General features: G+C 43.7%; 1 protein-coding gene across 3 annotated transcripts; it reads left to right on the forward strand.

The window, feature by feature from the left end:
• Positions 1 to 7,851: 7,851 nt before the first annotated feature.
• Positions 7,852 to 20,330, forward strand: VEZF1 (vascular endothelial zinc finger 1; the record flags this gene model as incomplete). 3 transcript variants are annotated; one of them, XM_079725371.1, is made up of 7 exons in its annotated part: positions 7,852 to 7,884; positions 12,638 to 13,332; positions 14,091 to 14,154; positions 15,197 to 15,398; positions 16,657 to 16,785; positions 19,295 to 19,339; positions 19,903 to 20,330. In XM_079725371.1, 7 exons carry the CDS (start codon positions 7,852 to 7,854, stop codon positions 20,328 to 20,330), a joined length of 1,596 nt encoding a protein of 531 aa, XP_079581497.1. The 3 variants fall into 3 exon arrangements, with proteins under 3 accessions (XP_079581497.1, XP_079581498.1, XP_079581499.1); XM_079725372.1 differs by lacking the exon at positions 19,295 to 19,339; XM_079725373.1 differs by lacking the exon at positions 19,295 to 19,339 and having other exon boundaries at positions 15,215 to 15,398.
• Between the last annotated feature and the right edge of the window lie 301 nt (positions 20,331 to 20,631).

Here is a 20,631-nt window from a genome sequence, read left to right on the forward strand (position 1 = left end):
TTGCTTTTTTTTTTTTTTTTTAAAGACAGCCTCTTTCCAGCGGGGAGGTTGTTGGCGGGGGGAAGATAAATAAGTCTTTGACCTAAGTGATCACCACCTGTAATGTCCACCTGATGCCACCAGGGTGTCCCATGGTGCTGTCTTTGATCCATGTTCTTATCCGAGTTGATGGGGGCTGTTTCGAAGCTGGTGTTCATCTTGTCAGAGTGGCCGTGGCCCAGAGCCCAGCAGCAAGAAAGTGGGTCTTTCCAGTGTGCAGTGCACAGCTAGCATCAGAGAAGCTTTTGACCCCCTCTGGTCAGGCTGGCCCCACAGAAGGATAGCAGGTCAGACAGTGGCCAGAGCCTGGCCAGTCACTCTTATTAGGCAGCAGCCCGAAAGACAGTAGCATAGAAAAGATTCTGAGAATGGGCAGATGTTTATAAACATGCATTTGTTTTGTTAGCTGAGTATACACTTACACAAATTTGTATTAGCAAAATAGATACACAAAACGACTGAATTACTTTACCAGTTTTAAAAGCCAATGCATGGTGACTTCCCACTTTCCAGTTTGCAGTAACAGTCTGGATTCTACGTAGCCCTGAGCGTACAGCCTCTTAAGCATTAGTTTTGATATTCAGCAACCTTAGATGACAATCTTCAGTGTCAAAGCTATCACATGAGAACCAATGAGGTGCGGTCTCATTTAGTATTAGAGCAAGTAGCCCCTTTAAAATTTTCCTTCCCAGTGATCTTATAAGCACTTTGTATAAGCGTCTAACCGTTCTGTAATTATTTCTTTTCAAGTTTTGATTTTTCTACTGGAGGAGGTTCTTAAAAGTATTCCAGTGACTGACTAGTACAGTTCCTGGCGTTTAATAGATGCTTGATAAATATTTGTTTACCGAAATCGGATAATAGTTATGGCATAGTGCTACTCATGAGCCATTTTTCTAAGGAGAGAATCCACATTAGGAGGTCTTTGTTTTGTCTTCAAATTGCTTAGAATCCATTATGAGCTAGGAAGTTAGTCCCTGGGGTGTCCCGGCTGGCCTTTCAAAACCTTGAGTATGTCATTCTAGTTTGGAATTAGCACAGCCTGAATTTGGTCTGTATCTGTTGATTCTCTTTAGGTATCATCCGTGCAATATCTCTAGGACCAGGTGTTTACCAGGGCTCTTAGAGCCACCAGGAGAGACTAAACTTTACTGATTGGAGCTCTTGGACTTGGGGGTGCCCTTTTCCCTCTCCCCTCCCTGTTTCCCTAGGTAAGTTTCCATCCCCAGATTCCTGCAGTTTTAAGGTCACTGTGGAACAAATCCCAAACCTACCTCTAGTAGTCAAGGTTTCCTTTCAGTTTTTGCAGCTCTTCTCTGGGGAGAGGGCTAAACACAGATTGTAGTACCAACTTGGATCCTTCCATATGCTCTGCTTAAGTGATCAGAGTAACTGATCTTAGCGAAATGAACTTTTGTATAGGACATATATGGGGGATTCCTAAGGCTTCATGAGTTTTGCTAAATGTACTATTTAGGTCCTGGACAAATTACTTTAGGAATAAAAGTTGTCAATTCTAATGCAAACAAAAAAAATCCTCTTGTCACTGAGAAACATAACCAAGTATAACTAATTTAAATAATAAACTATTTAACAAATTTAGTTTTAATAAATTGGTCTGAAGATATTCTTCCATATGTGAAGAATAAGCATATTATGCCTTTCCCATCTAAAGTGTAAATCAGTAAAAGGCAGAGATAGTGTGTATCGCAACCCCCAGGATTCCTGTTTCTGGGACTGCCTTGTACCTGATGCTCAGGGAGCATTTTCACCGGCTTGAATTGAGTACTTGCCATCTGCGCTCTCAGCATTCGCTGCTGAATGAAAGGGGAGAGAAAGTGAAATGAGAGGTTGGGTGGGGGGGCAAGGAAGCTGGAAAAATAAGAGGAAGCAACTGGGAGCTGGGGAGTTGGGGGTGACTTAGGTAAAGTCAGTAAAACAGAAAGCAGAGGACAGTGTCAGGCCTTGGGGGTAAAGGGCTAATTCTGTCAACTAGTTGAGTAGAGCCATGTGTGCTTTGTTAAAGAGACTAAAATTACTTCAGAAAAAAAATCTAGATTCTCTGAATCTGACCCATCTTCCCTGTGTACCATAGTAAATGGTTCATCAAGTCAAAATCTAGGAATCGTGGTCCTTTTTCTTCAGGTCTAGCAAAGAGTTTACTGCCACTGCTCTCAGGCAACCAAGGGTGAAATGCTTCAAGTAGTATTTGTGTATAGCTGGTAAGCTTGATGTTTTATTCCCCAGCTTAAGGAGTAAATGCTGAGTACAGCTGTTTTCCCTGTGTAGAGCTTTAACAACCAGCTTGCCAGGTTCCCTGCACCAGCTTGTATACCTGGATCAGATAACTGACTGTAGAACTTTAGGCATCTTCTAGTTCAGAGACTTTTGAGTCAAGAAACATACTTAAAGAAGCAGATCTCTCTCCTGGAGCCTTAGCCAGATCTTATGCTCTTCTGGCCTTGTGTTGCCATCTCTTGGCATTGCTGCCTAGCATGGAGCAGCCTACCTAAAGCTTAGTCTAACTAGTCTTGTGATGTCACATCAGTGTCTTAGGTCACCACTGTTCACGTCCCTCACCCAAGGAACATAGTGCATAGGTTCCTCAACACTTGTTTCATTATTTCCTGTTTCCTTCACTACCAGGAATGGAGGGATCCTCGGTCGAAGATCATATTGACCCAATGAGGCTTTTTTTTTTAATCTAGGCCAATGAAAGGGAGAGGAAGGAGCACCAACTCAGAAAGAGGGAGCCATAAGATCTGCATGTGTTAATATGGTAACTCTTTGGAGACTTCTGAGAAACAGAACCCTATGTGAACTCTGGACTATCCTCAAGTCTGATAATGAAGAAGAAATTGAAGAGGTGTTTCTGTTGGGAGTTTGGGTGAAGAGTTTCACTTGATACATGTATGTTTTTGCCCTGCCCCACGCTTCACAAGAACATCTGGACAGGCATTAACAAGCACTAACTTTTATTTTTTTATTTGTTTTTGCAAATGAATCATTTTCCTGGTAATGCAGATGGCTACTAGCACAATGCTATTTAGTGTCATTACATCCCTCTTTTAACCAGTGGAATATATTTGGGGTGGAGGCTATAACCACTGAAAAGAGCTTTTTCTCTGTACCAAAATAACTGCTTATGTAAGGATTTAATTTATGTTTTTGACTATTAGCATGATGTAACTGAACTAAGCTTTTTTTGCGGTCCGTGGGCCTCTCACTGTTGTGGCCTCTCCCGTTGCGGGGCACGGGCTCCGGACGTGCAGGCCCAGCGGCCATGGCTCACGGCCCCAGCCGCTCCGCGGCATGTGGGATCTTCCCGGACCGGGGCACGAACCCGCGTCCCCTGCATCGGCAGGCGGACTCTCAACCACTGCGCCACCAGGGAAGCCCTAATTAAGCTTTATAGTTGTTGGTTAAGGCCCACGAAGTTTGCATGACCTGATAAGTGGCAACTTTTTTTCAAGCTCAGCCATTACCCTGGACTTGGGGCATCTGAGGCCAGGGAGGAACAGGTGTCCAAAGGAGTAATGTTGGTGCCTGAGAGTATGTTTTCCAGTTGTATTGAATTTCTTACTTGGTGTATTTTTGACCTATCTTAGTTTCTTTCCTTCTTGTGTCCTATGCTGTTTTGCTTGCTATTTGTTGGATGTCCTCTGTCAGCCATTCAGGAGTTGTAAGACGGAAGGTATTTCTACTCAAATGCTTTGTGGAAGAAACTGATAGGTTAAGCATTTATTTCTGGCAGCTTCTTTCAAAAAGAGTTAAGGTGATAAATGTGTTTCCATGGCTTTGGATATGTTTTGGGCGTCTTGGCTATATGGCCCTTCTTACAAACAATAGAGTGTTTAAGGACCCTCAACTACCAGTTAAACTAAATGTCTACTAGGAAAATGGGTAGGTTTGTTCCCTGTCCCTTTGTTCTCTGTGACTGTGTTCCAGCTGTCAAGGAACTTAAATAGGTATTTAGGGGAAAAAAATTCTTCATTGTTTCCCCTTCCTCACCTTACCAGTTAAAACAGAAATAAACTAGTGATGACACTTTAGGTGGTAGAATTGAAACACAAACCCAGCTTCTGGCCACATGGGCCACAGGCAAGAGGCTTAAGCCCTTAGTGTGGGGAGGTGGGGTGGGGAGATTACTTCTGCTTTCCTCCCAGAGAGGCTTGTTTTTGTCTCTTTTTTGGGCGGGGGGTGGAGGGCGTGAGTTGTTGCCTTTGGTCTGGTAGGGTGTGTGTCCATTCTCCCCGATTACACTGAGGCTGGTAATGCAGGGTAACATTTCTCTCTGGCCAATGTTTTTGGTATTTCTAAATATTGCAGTCTTGCTTTTTACTAGTAGATCTGTTCATTGTCAGTTCCAGCTTTCTTGCATGAAGAGTTTGTTCATTAATTGCCAATTTGAAGCTGCTTCTAACTAGATAGTCTCTACGGACAGTTTTGGATTTGATTTGGTTTTGGTTTGTTGATTAGTCTTTCTTGGGAAGGGTAATTGACAATAGCAGAGATGGTTTCTATGCCTAGGATTCTGCATCTAATCTTAATCCTTAATGTACTCACAGGATTTTAAAATCCTTTCCAAAATGGGAAGGGAATATCCTGTTACTTTCTAATGTTTGCTAAAAGTTGTCCTTGTAAATGCTGATCTTGGTAGGTTTCTTCCTTTGTCATGTGTCCTTAGCCTTTTGGCCCTTTACCTTAGGGCTCTTCAAAGGAGAGGGGGATGGGGCATGGGGGAAAACCTGTTACTTTGACAGAAAGTAAGAACTGGCTCAGAGCTCTTAATGCAGAGTTCCTAGCCCCAGAATTAATCTAGAACCTGACTCAGTAGCACCAATAAAAACATCTACTTAGCACCTGTTATATTCCAGGAAATGCTCTAAGCTTTTTATACACATTTCTCATTTAATCCACAGTCCTGTCTCTGGGAGATAGGTATTTATTTTGTCCTCATTCTCCAGATGAGGAAACTGAGGCCCTAAAAGATTAAGTCACAGGTTATACACACTGGGGCAGGGGAGATGGGAAAGAAGAACCTGAACAGGGTGGGGAGGGAATCTGAATTTTATTTGGGTGGATGTAGGCACATTTATTTTTTGGCTTAGACACCAGACATTTCAGTTATACGTCATAACTGGAGGTAACACCATTGATTCATTCACTGAAAGTTGTTTACAATAATCAATATGAATTTATTGTCTTCAGACATTGCTAGTGTTTTCATTGGACCCCAGTATAGTCTGTGGGAGCAGGCTTGAGGAGGGGTTATTTTGTTTGTGGTTAAGGATTTTTTCTGTCCTAAGAATGGAATCTTTGATCTTCCTAATTTCATTATATTCCTCAAAACAGTTGGAGCTGATCGTTTTTGAGTACTCATTCCAAACTTTTGGATATTTTCTCTGGAAAATATCCTAAGATTTAAAATTTCATCTGAATTTAAAAGATTGTTAATTTTTCTTTTTAATGGGAAAGAAAATTCGGAGCAGTCAGGAATTCTGGTTTCATCTCATGGATAGAGATAAAAATTAGCCATTTACCTCAAGAAAAGTGATACTTCTGAATCCCAGCTCTTCAGTAATGAGAACTGGCCTATTTTTACTTGACCTCTATTTTGTGGTAGTGGGGAGACCCCTCTCCAGAGGTTGTGAGAAGGACTGCTAGAGAAAGGTTTTCTAGTTCCTGGGAAAAGAAGTTCAAGAGAGTGCGGCAATATTGTCAGTAGAAAAATGGTCTTCATCAAGTACTAGTCTTATAATCCTGAAACTTCATTTTCACCACAGTTTGAAAGGCAGCAAAGTAGGAGAGGCTATACAGGGAAGGGGAAAGACTGAGGAGATGTATTACAGAGACCTCGAAGTGAATGCATTAAAACAGGAAAGAAGGTGCATTCACTGAATGAAAACAAAAGAATACGAAGTGTCCGAGGTCAGAGCAAAAAGGTTTTAGTTTACCCAGTTGATTCCTTAGGTTTACATCTTAGTTCTCTCCTTATCTTGTATGTATATATAAACTTAGGCTTCCTGAACCATTTTATTTCTCTTTCCAGAAGAGACTAATGGACATTTATAGGAGACATAGGGGCCACTGTAGCAGTTGAGCTGAGGAATGTAATCAGAAACTATTCATCATTTTCTGTCCCCTCCTGTCTTAGGCTGACTGGTTCCCTGATGCGTTACCTGCTTCTGCCACTGATCCAAACTGCAGAACTTCTCATTCGTTCCCAAGGCCTCCAGGCAGTGTCCAGTAGGGAATCAACTCTAAAAGGAACCAGACCAACGTTTGCCAGCCCCTTCATTCTGGTGACTGAGGGAAGGAAAGTGTGGGAAGGGGGTATATATGTGTAGTCGATGGAAAGGAAACACAGACTGTCAAATTACTATACCTCTTCAGTTTCTTCTACCAATAGAATTCTTCAACCATATTATTTTTTATTGTGTATGTATGGGGGAAGTTGGAGATGGTGACCTTGATTAGAATGTGATTTAAGAGGAATAAATGGAGGGAATGAGATAAGGGACAGTCGGTTGTGAAAGAGGTTGAAGCCTTGAAATAATGTGACCATCTGTGGAATTTTTTAAAGCCAGAGTTTACAAAAATGTCACTGATAGAGGCTGCCTCCTCATTTCCCGCCACAGGAGACTTCTTGGACTCGAGGCACTTGTTTAATAACAGCTTGTCTTTGATAGAAAATGTTCAGGGCATCATCATACAAAGTTCCAGTAGCAGTGACGCCTACACGGAAGACCTGGAACTGCAAACGGAGGCTGGGGTCACCTCAGTGACAACTGACGCTGTCCAACCAGAAGTTCGATTCTTGTTTTGGGGGGTGAGGAAGTAGACTGCACTAAAGCACTAAAACAATTTTTTGTCTGTACTTTCTCTTTAATTAAAAACAATATTTTTGTTGGCGGGAGAGGGGTGTGTTCGGTAGAATTTCACATCACATCTGGAGTTAAAGAAGAGGATGGGGAAGCTCAGCCCTTCACCCAAGAATAACCCAGCAACGACACCTCTACGCGTGGGAAGTGTTTCCCTCCGCACGGGGAGGATCTGAGGCTGCACCCCAGTGGGATTCCCTGCTTGAGATGGAAGGCCACTCAGAGGTAGATGCGTATCCAGCAAGAGTGCGGAAGGTTTCGCTGGAATGAAATACCAGAGGGGAAAGACACGCCAAGTCGAAGGGGCTTCCCCCAGTTTGGAGGTGGGGGCTGTGCTGCGCGAAAGGGACTGAAGAGCCCGGGGGCCACCGTGGCCTGTGCCTTCCGCCGAGGGCCTGAGAGGGACGCGATGCTGCCGGGCACCGGGCTTGAGTCACGGGAGCCGGCCCGGCCGTGCCCAGCGAGCCAGCGCCAGACCCTGGCGTCCTCCATCTTCTCTCCTGAGCTCCCCCTGTTCCAGCTGCCTGAGCCACGGACCGCAGCACCACACACCCCCGCGGGGGGGGACGCCGCGCCCCATCCCCGCCCCCGGCCCCACCCCAGCCCCCCCGCGGGGGCCCTGACCCCACCGCCCGCGGGCACTGGCTGAGCTCCGAGGCGGCGAGCGGGCCGCGGGGACGCCCGGGAGGGGTCCGGGCCACTGGGGGCGGCGGCGGCCGGGTCGGGGCTCCCCCCCCGCCCGCGCTCGCCGCGGCGGTGGTGCGTCCCGGAGGTTACCGGAAGTGGCCGCGCTCGGCGCTGCCATGTTGAGGAGCCGCCGCTGCCGCTGCCGCCGCCGCCGCCGCCGCCGCTTTGTTGTCGCCTCCTCCGCCTGAGGAGGCTCCCCGAGCGGGGGGAGTGGGGAGGAGGGGGGTCGGCCGCTGCAGCCATGGAGGCCAACTGGACCGCGTTCCTGTTCCAGGTACGGGGGGCCCCCCCCCGGGGGGGACACGGGGGGGACAGGGGGGCCGGGCCCGGGGCTGGCGGGCGGGCGCTCCTCCTCCCCTCCCTCCCGGCTCCGCTCTCCGGCCCGGCCTTAATCCCCCTTTGTTTTTCCGCCCGCCCGCCTCGGCGGAGCGGGGCTGCTGAGGTGAAAGGAGGCGGCCTCACGGGGTGCGGGGAAGAGAGCAGGCCTCGGGGTGACCCCCGGGCCCCCCCAGCACACACACGCGCGCGCGCGCACACACACACACACACACACACACACACACACACACACCCTTCCCTCCCGCCCTGAAGGGGAAGGGAGGAGGCCGGTCGCTGTCACCACCCGCGGCCCAGAGAAAGGAGGGCGCCGGGCCGCTGGATAGCGCGGTCCGCTCGGCCACGGCGCGCCGGGCCCGGGCCCGCACCGTGGGCTGAGGGGGCTCCCCGGGTCCTGCTCACTCCCCCCCACTTCATCCGTCTGTCCGCTCGCTCTCCGTTCTTTTCACCTCCCTGTCCTCTTTTTGTGCGTGTATGTTGACTTTCTGACAAGCCCCCCCGCTCGAGTCCCCGCGAATAGCGGGTATCCTTGGGCTCCCCGCCACTCCCCCTTCCCGCCGCCCCCCTCATGTTTACCCAGTTGGGGGGCGTTGGAAACGCGTATCCCCTCGCCAAACTTTTTCGTTGGATTTACGTGTTTTCATTCCCAAGCCTGTGCCGAGCCTTGGCAGCTGACACCCTCTCCCTCTGTCCAGCTCTCCCGCCGTCCCATTCAGCCCGGGGAATCCCCCGGCCGGGGGTGGGGGGGCGGGGGCGCCGGGACTCCGGGAGGCCCCACCTTCTCCTGGGGCGCGCTTCTCTCTCGTCCCACCTTCAGCGTTTTCTCCAACTAAGTGGGGGAGACGGCCAGTGGGGAGAGCAAACAAAGTCCGCTTACAGAGCCCCCAGATGAGTCATTCGTGGGGTGTTGGTCTTCACTTTTTGCAAGAAACTTGAAGGTGACTGTAGCCGATGCGTTGGCAGTCCCCTTGCCCGCCCATCTGAGGTGGGGACCCCTATTTGGAAGACCTAGAACTTATTTTTTCCCCGCTTCGTTTCTGTTTGAAAACGAAGCACTTAATGGGCAGTAGTAATGAGCTCACGGGGAAACTTAGGAACCGGAGGTTAGGAAGCTCGTCACTTTAAGTGCGTTCTTCCCGCCTCTCTTGAGTTATTGTCCTTCTTTGAATAACTTCGTGAAATCCCAAACACGTAGCTTGGGCGCTTGAGAGCTTTTGGAACTAACGAGGAACGGATGCAGAATTTTCAAAAAAAATCCCCCCAGCCACTGGACCCATCCCAGTGGAGTTAATATAAGGAACTGGATAATTCAAACAGTGCCTACTGTGTAGAGATGGTTTATTGTTTTAAGACATGTTCTTTCGAATGTGAGTAATTTGATTTTTAAGTAATTGAAATATATTCGGGCTTCTTAAAATTGAACATACCCAAAATTACGGAATTCACTAACTTGGCCCTTATTGTGATCTAGTATTGTTTTAACAAGTGCTTTGATGAGCTTGATAATGTGATAAGTCAACTTAAAAATGCATTGGAAAAAAATGATACATAACTAGCTTGCATCCAGGTTGGTGTAAAGGTGGCAAATGCCCTCTCTAGAAAAAGCTTTCAAGTGGTCATTTTAAAATATGGGATTAATGGGCCACTGCAGTGATTTTTCACATGAGGAATGATTTAGATTTACCATATTAAACGTGCTGTCAGTGGAGATTGAAAAAAAACGAGAGTTCTTTATGTAAAGGAAAAATCCCGTAACTAATTTTTGGAAAACTAGTTGAAAAATCATTTGGAATACTTTTATTATTCTTTTCCTGGGGAAAGCAAATGCCAAGCATTTAATGATCAACTTTTTAATTAGATTTTGTATTATTTAATTTTTTTCAGCTATTAAAATCTTTTTTTCCACCTGATGGAGAAGTGTGAAAGCTAATATTTGATCCTGGGCTTGGCAATGTGTGCAGTGCAAATTGTTGGAAAACTTATAATTTAGAGCCGAGGACAGTTGAATGGGTAAAGAGAATATTTCAGTCTTTTCTCTGGAAAGGTATGAATAGACTTACTCAGTTCCAGTTTTAAGTAATTTTCACTGGGGAAATGGAGAGTTAAACTCTCTCATTTGTTTCCTGGAGCATCCTGTTGAATTTATATTTTAAAACAATTTAACCCCTGCTTGCTTTCCAAATAACCTGGTGGAACGTGAAAGCCATATCTGTTAAAGTGTTTGATGGATGATTCTCCTAACAGGACATTCAAGATATGACTCACTGAGGCCAGTTTCCTTCAGAACAAAATCTTTTACCCTCTGGCACTGGAGATTTCATGGTGCCGTATCCTACCACCCTGGGTGATGAAATAACATTTCTGTTTTGTTTTTTTGCCAGCCCCAGAAGAGGAAAGCTTGGGCAGGGTTAAAAAAAAGCCTTGCAGTTGAAAGAGATGGGAGATAAAATTAAAACTTTGGTTTGATGATGCTAGTCAAGTAAAAGTCTACCCAGAAGTTATATATTTTTAAACATCACGTAACTGAAGGCAGAGGCCATGGTCGTTACTTTACTGTGTCTCTCCCTCAGAGAACGAGTTGGGAAAACCCAGTTCCCCTCTTAGAAGGCTTCATATACAAGTGTGGGGATCCTAGGAATCCTCAGAGAGTGATTCCCGTAGTGGGCGAGGCATTCTACAGCATTTCACCCGAGAAGCAGGGACCTGGTGTGACCCTCCTGTGAGAGTGAGCTTCAGCAATGCTGTAAAAATACCTTATGTTGCCACAGACATCTGAATTGGTAAAATGGCAGTAAGTGCTTTTAGTACTGCATCGAACTAATGGTTGTTTAGAATTGAAAAATGCCTCTAAACACTGTAAGTCTGAACTTTGTCCAGAAGATTTGCTTTCCCTATTATCTGATCTGTTAGCCTTTGAAATTGTATATCTTGAGCTATCTTCAGCTATTAACCGTTTGTATACTGTACGGAAGCTTGGGCATCCTACAGCCAGGTTGGAAAGGGGGTAAGATTAGAGTCCAAATTCTATAAAGTTTATACTGAAGTCACTTGGGTAGACCCTGACAGTTACAGGAGCTCCATAAATTAAATTAAAAGTGGACTGTAATTCAGTATGAGCACTAAGTCCAGAAAGATACTCGTAAGTAAGCACACAATTTCTATGAGTACTTCCAGGACTCAAAGGAAGATTCAGTCAAAATTGTTGAATTGAAAGTGGTTAACTCTGGATATGACACCTCCTGGTGATTTAGGGAAGTCTGGTTCTAGGCTTAGCTGTTGTGCTGCTATCAAGTGAACATGGAGCTGTGTGTGGTAGATGTTCTTATTCGTCAGGAGAGGAGCCCTGTGTGAGTGTGTCTGTGTGTCTCCATATTTTTTTTACTTAATGGAGTGTGATGTAGAACTTAGATTACAGGGTGAAAAGGGTAAATAAGTGTTTAGAGTGTCTGAGATGATGGGATGGGCCCTTCCTAGGACACTGTATGCTTGAAATATTTGGAACTCTTACCTCTGAGTGCGTGTATCCTTTTAGGATGACAAAACTCAAGCATAGGGGCTCGAGCTCGCTGTCAAGAGTTTCAGAAATAATGTTGATCAGATACAACGTATTAGGAAGAACTATTTCAGGCATTTTTTCCCATCATTCCCTAAGTGTTTATCAGTATAGAGGTATGGAGAATTTTGGAAGAATCAAAACCAAGTGAGTAACTACTCATAAATACCAAGAACCTGACCCACAATGAAATTTTGGTTTCAGTGCAGCTAAAGAAAATTTCCAAACAGTGTCCAGCTCCCAGTTTTGGAGTGGAAAAGCACTTGATAACAGCCAATGTCCAATACTTTAACTAGCCCTACAACTGCGAGAAGAAGATGAAAATGAAAGGAATTTAAATTATTTATAGTTTGTTTGTTTTCTCTTATTAGTCTGAGTTTGGGGTTTGAACAACTAGTGTTGCTAAAGGCTGCAGACTTCTGGTGTAAGATTAAATGAACTGAGAAACAATTGGCAGGTGTTTGCTGGGGGCTGCCTTCACAGATGCCTTCCAGGATGATTAATAGCAGATTCCATTTCAACCAAATCTTTTAGTAGAGTTAAGTGGAAACTTTAAAAGTAAACTTAACCACTAGCATATGTATTCAGAGACCTAGATTCCTTGTATTACTTAGCAACAGCCTCTTTCCTCGGTCACTGAGAGTTTCTGATGGGAGGGGAGAGACATCTATTTTCCTAGGTAAAATAGACAAGTAGATGCTTACACGTCTATATGTGTGTGTGTGTGAGTGTGTGGCTTGTGGGTTACTGCAGTAAGGTACTGTTAAATAGTTAAGTCTGGAGTGTAATTTTTTTGACAGGTTATTTAAACTTGGTTTCAGCACTGACAGACTAATGCAGACTCATTTCATCAGCTGGTATGTCCCTTATGAACCAGGGTGGTGTGTAGTTTAGTCAGCTGTTTGAAAGCAAGATCACTGTCAGCAACTTGCTTGCAAAAGTTTTGTGTCTGTGCAGTGATTTTGATGCTTTGTGTGGGGAGCTCTGAGAGTAGCTAGGTGGTTGCTGGATCTCTGCTGCAGAGAGTAGCTTACAGGCTCCTTGACTGTTTCTTCTGGTCTCTGTTGTCTGAAGCATGTTGAATTCTGAAGGTCATCGTGAGGGGCTGAACTTCTGAAGTGTACATGTTTGGTTTTAGGCCCACGAAGCCTCCCATCACCAGCAGCAGGCAGCGCAGAACAGCTTGCTGCCTCTCCTGAGCTCTGCTGTGGAGCCCCCTGATCAGAAGCCATTGCTTCCAATACCAATAACTCAGAAACCTCAGGCTGCTCCAGAAACCTTGAAGGATGCCATTGGGATTAAAAAAGAAAAACCCAAAACTTCCTTTGTGTGCACTTACTGCAGTAAAGCTTTCAGGGACAGCTATCACCTGAGGCGCCACGAGTCCTGCCACACAGGCATCAAGTTGGTGTCCCGGCCAAAGAAAACCCCCACCACGGTGGTTCCCCTTATCTCCACCATCGCTGGGGACAGCAGCCGAACTTCGTTGGTCTCAACCATTGCAGGCATCTTGTCAACAGTCACTACATCTTCCTCGGGCACCAACCCCAGCAGCAGTGCCAGCACCACAGCTATGCCCGTGACGCAGTCTGTCAAGAAACCCAGTAAGCCTGTCAAGAAGAACCATGCTTGTGAGATGTGTGGGAAGGCCTTCCGAGATGTGTACCACCTCAATCGGCACAAGCTCTCCCATTCGGACGAAAAGCCCTTCGAGTGTCCTATTTGTAATCAGCGCTTCAAGAGGAAGGACCGGATGACTTACCATGTGAGGTCTCACGAAGGAGGCATCACCAAACCCTATACTTGCAGTGTTTGTGGGAAAGGCTTCTCGAGGTACTGCATTTTGCTTTGCTTTTTTTTTCATGATGGTATCAGTACGATCTCTGTGTGACCTAGAAGGTTTACGTGAGCATAGATATCCGCAGGCCTGTGTTATTAGAAGAGATTGGTGACACATAAAGTATTACACCTCCAGGTCTAATTCCAGTTCGGTGTGGCTGCCAAGTGGTGACGTAGTGATTAACTTATTATTTCATTTAAGAAGTGCCTTGGTGGACTCAGGCCTTCTTTCGGCACATCAGTACTTCTTATCACTGCGAAACCATTAGTTTTCAGTTCATTTGGGTGGCTGGACCTGAGATTCACTGCACAAATCAAAGAAACACATCCTGGAAGTTGGGATGGCCTTGGAATCTCTTAAAACTTTTAAGAGAACGTTTTTTTCCATTTTTCTGTGGTTCCTAACATTTCACTAATTTTCATTTTTAAAGGCTTTTAAAGTTAACGTAGTAGCAGTTGTCTCTGGCAAGTGTTAGGACTAAACTTTGGGTATTTTGTAATTGTAAAGAAGCAAGACCTAATATGATTTGGTGTTGACTAGGAAAGAAAATTAACAGGTAAAGGACTAAGACTTTTGTTTATGGTGAGAGAGGTAAGGAGGCTTGCACTGGGGGGTGGGGGAGTTGGTAATTCTGCTGTCTTTCTTTAAAATGTCCCCCACCCCTGTCTGCCAAGCATGTAAACATCACAGTAAGTAGCATTTCTCTATGTGTGTTCCATTACATCTTCTGTTGAAACTCTCTCTTTCACAGGCCTGACCACTTAAGCTGTCACGTAAAACATGTCCATTCAACAGAAAGACCCTTCAAATGCCAAGTAAGAGTTAAAATGACTTATCCTTAGTGTAGCACTTAATGCACATTATCCAGAAGGTCTGAGCCAGTCAAATCTCACCTTTCTTGAATAGTCTTAAAATCACCGACTTGAGTAAATGTGGTCCATTTGAATTCTGGTTTTATAAAATATAAATGACAGCTTCTATTTCTGTGAGGCAAGATCATTTAAAAATGTAAATGTTGTTTTTGTTAAGCTACATTTCATTTTCCTTGGGCAACAGTATTTATTGTTATAAGAAAAAAAATTTATTGTCTTGCAAAGGTCGTTGTTTATTTGAAAAGAATAGATGAATGAAGTGCTTTAAATTAACTCCTGGGCTGATGATTGAGGTTGTTTTAACCGTAATCGAAGAAAATATGAATTTTCTCCCAAATGTTACCACTTACTGGATTTTCGTCTGCTATCGCCAAATTGGAGCATTCTCTAATGACATAAGTTGTAGTAATGAAAAGGTTAAGAATCTTGCTAAATGAAATGACCGTGTTAGGCGTCAGTAATTCTGGTTTTTTGCTGGAAGTCTTTTTGTGCTCCTTTCAGTTAAATTTTGTTAATGACTGATTTTATTAAGTAAGTGATTTGAATTCTAAGAAAAATCCAATTGGAGGAAGGAAGCTAGTGTCATTGAGTGATTACCTGCCATGAGGCCTTGGGCCAGGCTCTTAATCCACCAGTAATTTTGTGAGGTAGGTATTATTTTCACTTTACAGATGAAGTAAATTCAGATAGGCTAGCTAACTTGCTGAGTATTACATTGTTTAGTGAGTCAGGGAGCTGGATTTAAATCCGGGTTTAACTGACTCTACAGCTCACATCTTTTCACTACTCTGTTGATATTTTTTTCTTCCCCTCAAAATGTAAGAGTCTAAAATTCACCAGGTGTTTTATCGTGAGTACAATTCTAGGTAACACATGCAATTAAAATTCAGCTAACTCAGTCTGCTTGCTGACATGAGTAGGGTAATACCTAGAATATAACGTACTTTAAAATGAGTAGAACAGGATAGTCTATATTTAAAAAAAGTTTTCCTCCCTCATGCAGACGTGCACTGCTGCCTTTGCCACCAAAGACAGACTGCGGACACACATGGTACGCCACGAAGGCAAGGTATCCTGTAACATCTGTGGGAAGCTCCTGAGCGCAGCATACATCACCAGCCACTTAAAGACACACGGGCAGAGCCAAAGTATCAACTGTAATACATGTAAACAAGGCATCAGTAAAAGTAGGTGACACTTCAAATTGTATTTCTTTGGCGTTTCAGATAGATGGAATCTAGATTTTTTTTTTATAATATATTGAAGATATTTTCACCTGTGTTCTCAGGACTATATTAATGTTCACCTTACTTGTTTCCTCCTGTTGGTAAAGGATGCAAACACGCATCAATGGACGGTGTATATTAGTGTTGGAAATACACTTTACGTGCATGTATACAGGCAACAATGATACGCTCTCCACTAATTTTGCTTTTAATCCTGTACTGTCTACTGATAACGTCCGTGCTAGAAGAGCACAATTTCCCTGCAGCTACTTTTCAGTGTGTCCCTTCTTCTATGGGGTTTGAATAAAAAGCCTTAGTGTGTTAGGACTGTGGCAGCAGAAGCCATCCTAGGACGCTGCATCTTATGCCAGGCAATTTTGACTGTTGTTATTTAATGATAGGAAGATTCTCAGGCACGAGTGCCCCCTAACTCCTGATAGTATTAATAACGTGTCCTTCATAACCTAAAGATAAAAGCAGTGTTACATAATTTTACTTCTCAAACCCAAATCTATAGAGAAAAGGGATAACGTACCCATTTGAATGTTTAAATGCTTTGCTTACCTTAAATTCAGAGTTGAAAAGATAGACTATTTCAGGGACTTGTGGATAAAATTCAATACTTGCGTTTACGCAGGCTTTTTTCTAAGATCTCCCTGACCAGCAGAAGAAAGTGTTTTCCTAATTCTGTATTCTATTATATATGTACTTCATGCAGCAGAAACATCAGATTCTCAGAATAGGTGGCCAAAAGTGAATGGGAAAGAATGGTTAATGTGTTTCAATCTCATTCGGTTTTGCTTCTTTGTAAGTACATTGGGTTTATTATCTAGCATGTCAAACTTTGTTAACTTTACAAAAATTTACTTTTAATGTACATCGTTGTGGTCAGGTAACTAAGTATGTTACATATTTTGATGAGCATTAATTATTCCATGCTAATATTACCCAAGTTCCATTCTAAAAGATACTTGCTTTTTAATGTAGCAAAGAATTCTTTTATGTTGGTTTTCCCTAGCTCTCTGGATTTTTAAAATTTAACTATTTTGACCAGTAGAGACACAGCAGCACAAAAGATGTACTATAGTAAAAAACTGTCTGGTCAAATGATAAAGATCATAGAGGCATGAGGAGTCAAAGTATCTAAGTTCGAACTTTGAAAAAGTAGCCACACTTTTTCCAGGTAAATATAGCGTTTCTGTCTTTGTCTTTGGAGCAGCGTGCATGAGTGAAGAGACCAGCAGCCAGAAGCAGCAGCAGCAGCAGCAGCAGCATGTGACGAGCTGGCCAGGGAAGCAGGTAGAGACACTGAGACTGTGGGAAGAAGCTGTCAAAGCAAGAAAGAAAGGTAAGATGAGGCATCCAGCGCTCACAGCGTGGCTGGTGTTTTTTTTATCTAGTATGCCAAGTAACAAAGTAAAACAGCCACAGCTTAGAGAATTCAGCTTTATGGAAACACTTTAAGGAGATATACTGTATGCTAGGAAATACCTGGTAAAGTTATTAGCAACAAAGCTTCCAAGCTTCCAAATAAGTTTTTTTTTTTTTTAACTAGGAAATAAAAATTCTTAGTACTTCTTGTCAGGTTCTTTCTTTTGACTTAATTTTGTTACACATTTGTAGCCACATTTGGTCCTTTGCTATGTACGCTCAGAGTTCCTTTTTATGTTCATTTTTATGTCAACCTCCATGCATTAAAGGCTCCTTTTTGTGTTTCTAAAATAGTCCCACTCTTAAAGGTAGATGAAATATCCTTATGTGTACGTAAGTTCACTTTCTTACAACTGTGTTATTTTCTGCTCTTTAGTGTTCTTTCTGAATTGTATTATTTATTACATATTGCAGACTCTATAATGCTGATGTCTTTTTTCTCCGTCTCACCCTTAATCTAATTCAGTCTGTCACTGGGGCTGGCATTAGCTTAACATGTATGTACTTCAGTTCTTAGTGACTTTACTATAATTGTTACTAAAACTGGGAATGGTTTGCTTTTCTCTGATACATATCTTGTAAAGAAGCAGTTGGAGTATCAGTTTTCGGCACAGTTTTTTAACTTAGTAGTTGTAGCTTTGGCTTCTGGACTACTGTGCAGCCATTTCAGTTAAATCATTTTGTCAGTGTATCATCAGCCACAGGACAGATTCCTAAATTCCATTTTTCCTTCCCCACCCTTGTCATGTCTTACTGTTTTATTTTAAATTCGTAAGGAATCCCCTGCATGTAGGCTCTGCTGTAATTCCTTTGCTGTGTAGTTTCTTCCATCCTTTGCATTCATGTAGTGCAGCTATTCCCTTCCTCAGATCCCTTCTAAACATCCTGTACTTGGAAAAAGATAAAAGGAATAGCTTTTCCATATATCTACTGGCACTGGAGGAAAAGAATGCAGCAGTTCAGATAGGCTTTCCACTTTGCCTCAGGTGCTGCTTATTCCTATCTTCCAGATGAATATTTGTCCTTATTTTGATAAAATGTTTTGTGATGAAGAGAAGGGGTGGAGAATGGCGGGTAGGGGAGAAAAATTTGTATGTGTGTATGTGCCGTGATAATTGCATAGTGGGTTGAAAGCATATTGCGAAGGATGTTTTGCTCAGAGAAGAAGTAAGAGTAAAAGTGTTTAAGTTACAGAAAGGGATAGGGCTAGATTAAAAAGAAAACGACGGGGAGGTGGGGAGATGGCACACCCACCGTGTAAGTGAAAGCTTATTTGGTGAAAACAGGAGGAGAATATTTTTAGCATGCTACCATCACCTCAAAAGTGAGTTGGTTTTCTCCCTCATTCTTTTCTTCTGCACTCTTCTGTTTGGTATTGTATTTCAGTGCGCTTGCACAATAAGACTCAGTTGTTTAGCTCATCTTCTGACCTGCATGAAACAAAATGCTATTGTATTCCCATTTGTTGCATGAATCTCTTTGGAAACGACCAGTGATGTTAGAAACTTCTGTGTTCGTGTTAGTAAATGTCACGTCTGGGGGGAGAAGAGACTCCTGACCTGAAAACCTGAACTTGAATCAACATGTCCCTTTTAAATATTGGGCTTAAATAAGGTAATATAAGTTTCCAAACCTGGATGACAATCAGCTCATCATCTCAGGAGCTTTTTAGATAGATAGATTTCCCAGGTTCCATCTAAATCTCACAACTGAATTGCCTGGGAAGCAGTTTTTTTCAAAAAAGCCTCCTTAGGTAAATGATTTTGATCATCAGCCAGGTTTGGGAATCCCTGATACAGAGTAGGGAGCAATGCCAAGGTTACATCGTGCTCATCAAGGAAGGGCTGCTCATTGACTCAAGGGTCCACCTGAGGTGATTTGACCATGCGTGGCCTGCGGGCAGACCTCCATCTTTAGTCTCAAATGCATTTCTCCGTTTTGACAGCCAAGTCACAGCCAGCACCCCCATCTGTCTTCTTACTGCACTTTTCTGACACACCAGCAGGTGGTGCTGAATTTTGTTGAGGGGTGGTGTAAGGGGTGTCGCCTCTGAGGGAAGTCTTCCTTAAGAAGTGCCCAGGCTTTGCTGATAACAAAGACCACGGTCGCCCAGCTCACTGCAGGGTTTCCTAGCCTGGCTAGTCCCCCTTGGTATGGCTGGTGGTGTGTGGAATACGTACCGTTAAATGACACCAGGCATAAAGTAGGTGATTATGTTAGCCTCAGAAAGAGAAGAAGAAACGGGAGCGGGGAGGAGAGCATAAACCTACTGAGGGATACTTGTTCATTCTAAACAGCGTTAAGAAACAACCAGAAACAACAGGATTATTTAACTAAAATGATTTTTCTAAGATCGAAATAAACAGATGATATTAAAACAGCTTGTTTATCCATCCCTACTTAATGGATTTTTAAAACCTTAACAGAATGTGGCTTCACCTCTGAGAAGGCTTTAGAGTACATAGCATCGAGGACACACACCTCTCTCTGCTAGTTACAGTGTGCCTTGTGAGAAGATTTTTCTGATTATCTGTTACTGTGTAACCGTCTGCCCAGCTCTGTGGTGTAACCGTCTGCCCAGCTCTGTGTAAACAAGCTCTTCCAGCCTGGCCTGTGGGTGCTTGGTTCTTCCCGGGAAAGTCTTTAGAATTCAGAGGAACTACATGGAAGTGGTAGTGAGAATACTTAGCCCTACTTGATATCTCTGCCCCCCAGAGTGCCTTGCAGAAATTACCTGATCTTCCAGCATCACTGTGAGGTAGGTAAGTAAATCTAAACTCCAAACCAAAAGCACCAAGGCTAAGCCAGTTGCCTCAGTCTTGTGAAAGGCACAGCATCAGAAAAGAGATCTGCTCTCACGCTGGGATTCCTGGCCCCCAGTCTTGCGCTCAGAAGGATCCTCCCTTCCTGTTGACCACAGGGTAGAAAACTATAATTTAATTTACTAAATGTTTGTCTTTTTTAATTAAAAGAAGTTGATTCAGAAACTGAATTGTGTTCACTGTTTTGAGAGTCTTTTGTCTTCTTATTTTAGAAGCTGCTAACCTGTGCCAAACCTCCACGGCTGCTACGACACCTGTGACTCTCACTACTCCATTCAATATAACGTCCTCTGTGTCGTCTGGGACTATGTCAAACCCAGTCACAGTGGCAGCTGCAATGAGCATGAGAAGTCCAGTAAATGTTTCAAGTGCAGTTAACATAACCAGCCCAATGAACATAGGGCACCCTGTGACTATAACCAGTCCATTGTCCATGACCTCTCCTTTAACACTCACTACCCCAGTCAACCTCCCCACCCCCGTCACTGCCCCAGTGAATATAGCACACCCTGTCACGATCACGTCTCCAATGAACCTGCCCACGCCTATGACGTTAGCTGCCCCTCTCAATATAGCAATGAGGCCTGTAGAGAGCATGCCTTTCTTACCCCAAGCTTTGCCTACATCACCACCTTGGTAAACAGTATTATAAAATCAAAATATGGGTTCAAGTAAATATTTACCAGCAACTTACTTTTAGTTTATTAAAGCAAAAAGTAAACCATGAAATTGGGAGATTTATTACATTAGTTAATAATAGTGTAGTAGCATTATTCTCCAATTTGGCTGTGATTGTTCAAAGTAGGGTGTGTATGTCACTTATCACTGGACCACTTTAGTTTAATCAGAAATTCCTTTTAGCTGACAGCATTGCTTAAACAGGATAGTAGTTGGCAAGATGAAACGCCGGAATTAAAACCAATCATAAAAAAGCAAAGCCC

This window comes from Hyperoodon ampullatus (genome assembly GCF_949752795.1).
Source record: "Hyperoodon ampullatus genome assembly, chromosome: 19".
Lineage (NCBI taxonomy): Eukaryota > Metazoa > Chordata > Mammalia > Artiodactyla > Ziphiidae > Hyperoodon > Hyperoodon ampullatus.